Here is an 8,976-nt window from a genome sequence, read left to right as displayed (position 1 = left end):
ATATATATATATATATATATATATATATATATATATATATATATATATATATATATATATATATATTAGATAATATTTGATATTAAAGAAATGAGAGGGGAATTATAATAATATGAAAGAGTTAATGATGTATAATTCTAGTTTAATGATGTAAAATCTAATTTAATGATGTATAATTCAAACAATTGTATCTTGGTTTTCTGAGAGCTGCACATTTATTTTATATAACTAAATTATTTCCTGATTATCACCGTATGTTTGACCCGCATTATCTGCCTAAATAATTTAATGACAATTATCAAATTTGGGTACTTGTTAAGAAATCCTTTCAGTGCAGGTCTTTACAGTCGCAGTGCGCCAAGCGGCAAAAAGTAAATGTATCAACGAAGGATTGGTCGGGCGTATTTAAGACATGCGTAAAGAAATTTTGCGGATTAATCCGGCGGATTAGCACGAGATTACAGTGCAGAGCGCATCCGACGAGAAGTTCGACGACGCGCACCGGTTTCATCCTGCTGTGAACTACTCGTTCCGGTTTTTGCGCATTTCGCCAGTCCTTTTCGCGCCCCGATCATGAGCATGAACGAGTTTAATCCGCTGTCGAGCAGACGAATCTTCGACGACCTTCGTTTAGCGTCTCATCTGGAATCGACGGACGGACGGCGTTTAGTGAGCGCGACGTCCTCTCGTAAATCTCCAATTTTATGAACGTACATTACACTCGCCGGCGAAAAAGCCCGCGATCGGCCCCGCCTGTGCGGAAAAAGCGCAGTAAAACTTCCCGCGCGACTCTCGCATCATCGAAAGTCGACTAAGTTCGCGAAACGAGCCAGCGCGATCGCTCGCACGAGCGGAATAAGAAAGAACGTCAAGAGGAACGTCCGAGTTCTCGACAGCCGGGCGTTTACGAGGCACGATTAAGCGTTTTATGGATCCTATCAATTTTCGAATACTACGACCCGCGCCGGGGAATTAGTCCGAACGCGGATGTCACGTCGGGGAGCCGGCTGGCGGAATCGAGCGATGCTGTCACCGTGATCGCGAATTGTTTTCGTCGACGACGACGACGACGACGGCAAATTGAATTTGGAGGGATGCATTTTTACAGGTCATTTCTCATTTAAATGACACTGAGAGAAAAGATACCTAAAAATTAGAGTTATTCGGTGGGTGCTAACAGTATATTTGCACAGAAAAAGGACATTCTTGTTTGTCATCAAAGAACATCAAAGTGGAAAATATCTTTATTTTTGACATGTCGATCTTCAAATGAAATTACATAGCGTCGGAGATAAATTACCTGCAAGAATATACTGTAGTATGATTCAATGAAGAGAAATCTATTAAAAAATAATTTTCATTAGTGGAAAGCATAAAATATTGGATAGAGAATATGATGTTTTTAAATATATGCTATGCCGCAGGTTTCCCTATCCATTTAAAACTAAATTATACTCAAATTAATAATCATTATTTCATGTATAAAACAATCATTATTTCATACATAAGTAACGATACGCAATTGCATCACAAGAATTTTTAGGTTTTAAATTGTAATGATGTTATAATTTTATTTGAATATTATATAAAGTCTCATAAGAAATGCAATATGATTACTGGATTGATTCACACGTTCGTGCAGATTTGTAAACAAAATTGAAATGCATTTTATTTTTGTTAAAAAAATTTTTAATGAATAATATATGCGCTATTCTGTTCAGCGCATTTTTTCAATTTTTTTTAATTTTTCTCTCTCTCTCTCTTTCATATTATTACATAATTCCCCTCTCATTTTTTCCTGGCAAAGAAACATTCCAAACGATTTTTTAGTACTTCTAAAGAAGTGAAGTTAATATCGTCAAGGAAACTCTGTAATGAGCAAAACATGATAATCGGAAGGACCAGTGTCGGGTAAATATGGTTGGGTGAAATAAAACACCTCCAAACCAAATTCTAACAATTCTTATGGAAGTATCTGAGTAGAAATGTAACCAGCTGGGTTGAGTCAAAAGCTAGTATCTAGCTAGTACAGGCTAGGTAACATTTTCTAGTTCGTTACTAAATCGTTACTGGCTTATTATTCGCTGAAATATTGAATCAGGTTTGTAATATAGCTGTTATCTAGCCATTACACTTCAAATATAATACAGCAGGTGACGTAGTCTATTCTAAAATATATAATCTAGCTATTACATCGTCACTATCATTTCAAAAATTTAGGTAGCAAATAAAAATTGAAAATACGTTAATTTCATAAAAATTTCAAAGAACCAGAATTGAGCGTGGCATTACTGGCCAGCAACTACTTATGACTTTTCATCTCATAATTGTAATTTCATTTATTTAATTATCAGCTAACTTATTTATCTAGCCACTAGGAGAAGTGAGTGTTACATTATTAACTAGTAGTGATGTCAGATACCAGTTCACTATCTCGTGGCTAGACATCGACAAGGTTCAGTTTCTATTAGGATAAGAAAGCACATAATGTATCAAAAATACTCATTACTGCCCACTATTTTCAAACAGCAACAGAGTATAACTATATCTCTTTAAACACTATTACTTACACCATAAAATATGCTCTGAATGTCAGTTATCAAAGCATATTCATAGATGACTGTATCGTGTTCCACACGATAACGACAAACTTACGGAAATTTTCTACCTAATATTCAGCTTAATTAAACTACCGAGAGTCAAGTTATTACTGCAAAATAACGACCTTGAAAAGTTACTGTATGGAACTATCTTCCTGATATAACATGCGATTTAATTAGACAAAAATCCGCGAGTGCGATCTTATGAATTAACCTGATACTTTGATGATAATGATATCTTCTCCGGACATTTAAAACATCATATTCTAATCCAATATTTCTCCATTTATGGAAATTACTTTTCAATAATAAGAACACAAATTTTTCTTCGTTGAAAATCATATAAAATATATTCTTGCAAGTAACTTATCTTTTTTTAACGCTATCTAATCTCATTTAAAGATTAACATATAAAAATACAGATAATTTCCAAGCAATTATGAGTAACGAGTTATTTTTCAACTCTGCAACTGTATTCAGCGACGACGCTTTTAAGGGGACTGGAGGGTCAGATTGTCTGAAAATCGTGCTTGTTTTTTCATAATTTTTTATGACAAACTGAATGAATATGCGAAAATGTTATTTTGAAGTGTATTTATACAATATATAAAGAGAAGAAAAATATTTGATGATCAAATACTCAATATAAATGTATGGTACATGCAGTTAAAATATATTTTGTTTTTCTTTTCAAGGTCGTTATTTTGCAATAATAACTTGACTCTCGGTGGTTTAATTAAGCTGAATTTTAGGTAGAAAATTTCCGTAAGTTTGTCGTTATCGTGTGAACCACTATAATAGAAATTGAGTAAAAGTTAACAAAATTAGAAATATCTTAATGGAATATTATTAAATTTTCAATTCTTTTATAGTAAAAAAATTAATATTTCAAAATTAAATATTTTCACGAGTTTGTCAGTGATTCATACAATAACGACAAACTTATGGAAATTTTCTACCTAAAATTCAGCTTAATTGAACCACCTAACACTTTCGCATATTCATTCAGTTTGCCATAATAAATTGTGAAAAAACAACGATTTTCAGGCAATCTGACCCTCTAGTCTCCTTAATGGTTCACTCACTTTGGCCCAAATGAATTTTGAAATCTTACGATTTATTGCTCGTTCGCTCGCCGCACATCGTCCATTTATAGTTTCGCCATTTGGTGTCCAAACTGTTGCCGATAATAACGCCGTGCTTCTCGTACTACTTTAGTTGGTAATCAAATATTATGTGTGTCACAGGTGTCGCGCACGGTATTAAATGCTACAAATGCGGACAGTACAACGATGGAGTTGGCAGCATTACACCGTGCATTAATTACACTGCAGAAATGCTGAAAGAATGTCCATCCTCCGACGAATGGTGCATTGTAAGTACACAATGTATTGTTTCCTGCGTAAATTTTCGAGTAGCGGAACGGCAGCGTGGAGAACACTTCGAAGGACGTGTTGTGCGCGTCACTGTTCCCAAAATTTTACGGAATGTTGCGAAATATGACAGGAATAAATTCGGCTGTAGATGGCCACATAATTTAATCGAAGCCAGGACTGAATAAATTAATACATTTTTTGACCAAGTTAAAATTTAAAGTTAAAAGCTTATAAAATTAACTTCGTTAAATTAAAAGTCACATAAACAAAAACTAATTTAATTAAAAGTTAAGTTAAAATTGAATTAACTTATTGAAGACAAAAGTTAACTACGCAAAACAACATTTTTTCTAAATAATTAACTTTTTAATCATAGATTTAATTTATGTAAGATTATAAAAAGATCTTTTTTACAAGAAAACAACGAGTGTGTAGTGTGTGAGCTCAAAATTTCATACAAGAAAAAAACACCAGCGCTCAGAGAGAAAAATTTTGTTGGTAATATTTTAAATTTTTCTTAGTTTACATGGTAAATTAAGTAACCTATGTGATATTCTTATTTTATATTGATTTCTTTTTTAATTTACAGTCTGTAATGATTTTAATATTGAATATTTAATATTTTAATTTGTTGAATTGTTTTAATTTGTACATGAGAAATTGATAAATGAAAGTTTTAATACGTATTAAAAAATAACCAGTTTAAGTTAAAAGTTTATTTATTTAAAATTAACTAAATTAAGTAAATTAACTAAGTTAACTTATATAATTTAGTTAGTTAGCTATAACTTATATAATTTAGTTAGTTAATTAACTAAATTAATATTTTAACTAAACTTTAAACTGTTTAACTAGTTATCATTTAACCCTGGTCGAAATGTTCCGTTTGTGATTTGTAGTAACGCGCGTGTTTACACATCATACGTCTATTCTTTTCGGCTGATCCAAAGTACACTTTTTTAAAGTGAAACAAGTACATAATCTAACATTGAACGACAAAGGAACGAAGTTTCAATGCAGCAATGCTAGTCCAGCTAAAAAGAGCAGGTCTTACGTTTCAAATGTATATCCACCTAAAATCTGCAATGAAGCTTCTATCGTCTCTTTCCCCTTTGTTCTTACAATCTTCATTCTTATAATCTGATTTCAACTTAAGTGTCTCACAGCCACTTATTTAGGTAGGAGTGAAACCTCTCGCGGAACATATCGCGCGTTTTATACGTTATAATTCGATCGCGACGTGCAAATCGTCCTCGACTGTTCGTCGCGGCGCTGTTTGAACTCTCCTCCCGGCTGGAAGCGAAAAACTCGTCGAGCGCCAAGTCCCGTAAAAAGATAAATATTTCTCTCGCACATAGGCATCGCGATGCGACGCCAACGATCATTTGACGCTCTTCCAAAGTCACTAAATAACGAACGACGTTATTTGCCTACAGCGGACTCGCCGATGTCGGATTTATGAGATGAGCTCGCGCAAATTGACCGCTGAGTCTTCTGCAAGCTTGCATGTTCAATAAAGCCAAGAAAGCTTCAGCGCGACTTCTACCTTCCCGACCACCGTGAGGAGGTTACTTCGCTCGACGGATTTGCCATGGCGAATCTCGAATTTAAAGAAGTAACGCGCGTTCCTAACGTAGCCGCCGGATTCGTAATAGAGCTGTAAATATACGAAAAACTCTCATCCCTCTCTCTCTCTTTCTCTTCCTTTGCTGTCGAGTAACTCGCGCAAACCCGAGTATATTTCAAGCGCCTAAGTGAGTGCAAACCTGAGAAAACTTGGAACGCGACGGAATAAATATCTAGGGCGCGCTCGCGCGCGCGGTCGGCCTGTAGATTAAATTTACGCGCATAATAAAATCTCGCCGAATCTCCCGAATTCACTTCGAACGTTCCGTGAAAGTCAGGAATCAAGGTGGAGTGGAGGTCGATGATGGCCGTTTGTGGCGCGACAATGGGAGAAACGATTGGAAACCCGATCGGGACGAGACGGCACGAAGCTCTCTTCTCACAGATCACTTTTTACCACCCTCTCTCCCTCTCTCTCTTTCTCTCCCAACTCCCCTCTCCCTCAAACTTCTCTCTCTGCGACGGCTCTATGAATCTCTGAGTTTACATCCGCCGTCTTAATAAAACGGCACGATCTAATCAGCATAACGACCGAGACTCCTTCCGGATTCTGCCGTCGCTTTGTCGAGGTAAGCGAGTTGGTGCAGGAGTCTCTCTCTCTCGCGACGAAACCCTCGTTCTCTTCATTCCACCTCTCAGCTAATGTAAGCCCCCGGTGTGTCCATCGTTCGCCTATTCTCTCTGTCTCGGCCGTCTTATTCCGTTGGCTTGCAATTTGCCCTTTCCATTTTTTCATGTTGAGAACGTCACGGGACTCGCGCGCAGCTACACGTAAATAGAATAATACAGAGTATCTCTGACGCAATGTGTCAGTCCGCTCATGTATGGATGTACTCGTCAAATTGAATGAGGAGTCCAACATTATTTTACAAATGTATGACCACGATAATTATAGAAATGTTAATTAAAAGTTATTAACGAATGAGTGCATATAATGCAGTAGCATAAGCTTTTCAGGTCAACTCTCATCCAACATGTCTGAATCTATTGACGATCTCTTGCTGGCTTGGCTGAAAGTTAACATTATGCACCGCCGTTGTCAACAGATTGTCCTGCCAGACTGTAGACTGAGACATCTTGGACGAGATTTTGATTAGCCAGATAGACTCTCGTGATTATCACGACGTAAAACAATCGATGATGGAAACACTACAATTGTAGTGGTTTATATGATACACAAATTTATTATATAGAATGTCGAAATAGAAGTACAAAAGATACAATAAAAAAACAATCAAAATTTGCGCTGCATTAATGTAACAAACAAAATATTATTTTATGATGTAAATTTAATTATTAACTCAATATGATATATTTGCTTCACGAATATAATTAAAGAATTGTAGTGTTTCCATCATCGATTGTTTTACGTCGTGATAATCACGAGAGTCTGTCTGGCTAGTCAAAGTCTCATCCAGAATGTCTCAGTCTACAGTCTGGCAGGACAATCTGTTGATAACGGCGGGCGGTGCATAATGTTGACTTTTAGCCAAGCCAGCAAGAGATCGTCAATAGATTTAGACATACTTGAGTAGAGTTGATTTAGAGCTATTTGAGTATCATATGAACCACTTATAAGGGATGCAATCTTTATAAGTCTACTAGTATAAAGTTACTGCCAAATTTACGTAAATCTATCTATATCTGGCAACATTGATTTTTTCATTTTTCATTTTATCTTAACATGAGACAGTGATGAGACTTTAATAATTTTTTAAGTTATATTTATAATTATATTTATAAGGCAAGTATACTGTATTACTCATTAAATTTAAATCGTATAATATTGACAATTTTTATTTATTTATTTATTTATTTTATTTATTTATATTGATGCAGCAATAAGTTTACTAAAATTTACAAATTGTAATATAACATTTTAATAACTCTTAGTATTTCTATTTCGTCATTTTTTCTACGTGATATATATAAATATGAAATTCTACAATTTTTTAAATTACATTTTGTATAACAAATATACTGTACTGAATTTATATCGCACAATAATATAAATTTTTTTGTTACATTAATGCAGCAATAAATCCACTAAATATTACACTTATATTTTCATATAACATTTTTTAAATATATGTACATTTTATTTTATTTACACTTATTTAAATATATATACATTTTATTTTATTTATATTCAGATTTTCATGTAACATTTAATATAACATTTTTTAAATATATCTACATTATAAGCAACTCGTCCCACCTTCTATCGCGGGCACTCATTCGCGTTAATTTTTTTTAACCAATATCGCAATAATTCTCGTGGTTGTTTGTAAATTTTGCAGAATGTGCAAAACTTTTTTATTTAGTTTAATGATTTCTGCACACATACAAACATACAAGTTGCATCAGACACCCTAAAAGTATAAAATTTGCAACAGCGAGAAACGTTTCGGAATTCGAGAGTCGTTTGCAAGTTTCATCGGAGAATTAATTACTTCATTTAACACTCACACATGCGCGCACATATCACACACACGCACACACACACTCTCCTTTTCTCAATTTATTATCCCGATGACCTCGCCATTCGTAAACATGTTTATACGAGTTCTCCAATTGGCATTTCCCGAGCACCCTGTGTGTGCGTGCGACGTGCAAAGCAGCGGCAGTCGCGAATTATCGCGAGACCTCACGATCATCCCCTGTCGCAATTGATTCAGATCTCCCCAACACTCCGCGATTTCATTGTCCGTTAGATTGCCGTAAGCTCTCGCTCCGACGATCAAATGAATAAAATGTGAAACGAAGAAAACGCTTTTCGTGCCTTCGTTCGATTACAGTCAGCGACGGTGGTGCGTTGTCTGGCCGTCGTATTCACAGGTGGGCGCGTTCCCGCCGATTATTTTCCCCGGCGTATTGAATTTGGGCGCACCCTCCCTCTCCCTTTGCTCCATCCCTCTTTCTCTCTCTTTCTTTCTCTCTCTCTCTCTCTCTTTTTCTCTCTCTCACCTTCTCTCTATTCCTTTTTCTTTCTGTCCCTCTCACGCGCGCGCGCTCTCTCTCTCCGAGAGTGGTCCGATCGCCTGTAATTAAATGCTCGCCGTGCATGCGATAGCGCCGGTCGAAGTCTCTTCGATTTCGAGGTAACCGACAATTCCCGACGGCGGGGCGGTTCGATGCCTCGGGCCAAGGTGCATTCACTGCAGGCACTGCATTATTACGCGCGCTCGCGTCGCTTGCCCTTAGCGCACCGTCGGACATTCCAATTTGGCCATCAAATTAGTGTCAATTGCATATATCACGATGTATTAATTAACATTTAGCTATATTATCGGCCATGACAGGTTCACGTCCATACGCGTTCTTCTGGAACAGCCGTCTCTCCCTTGTCCACTCCAACCAACCCCCCCCCCCCC

At 36.2% G+C, this 8,976-nt stretch overlaps 1 protein-coding gene across 1 annotated transcript in view; it reads left to right on the top strand.

Moving 5' to 3' along the window:
* LOC116850896 (lymphocyte antigen 6D) overlaps positions 1-8,976 on the top strand; it is a 291,242-nt gene that overhangs the window by 151,279 nt on the left and 130,987 nt on the right. The window contains exon 2 of the mRNA XM_032829713.1: positions 3,848-3,975. Within this exon, the coding sequence (XP_032685604.1) occupies positions 3,848-3,975 (128 nt within the window). The remainder of the gene's footprint in view (positions 1-3,847; positions 3,976-8,976) is intronic.

Source organism: Odontomachus brunneus, unplaced genomic scaffold (assembly GCF_010583005.1).
Source record: "Odontomachus brunneus isolate Ranch 3 - 2012 unplaced genomic scaffold, Obru_v1 Obru_scaffold_159, whole genome shotgun sequence".
In the NCBI taxonomy this organism is placed as follows: domain Eukaryota; kingdom Metazoa; phylum Arthropoda; class Insecta; order Hymenoptera; family Formicidae; genus Odontomachus; species Odontomachus brunneus.
This window is presented reverse-complemented; position numbering and strand designations above follow the sequence as displayed.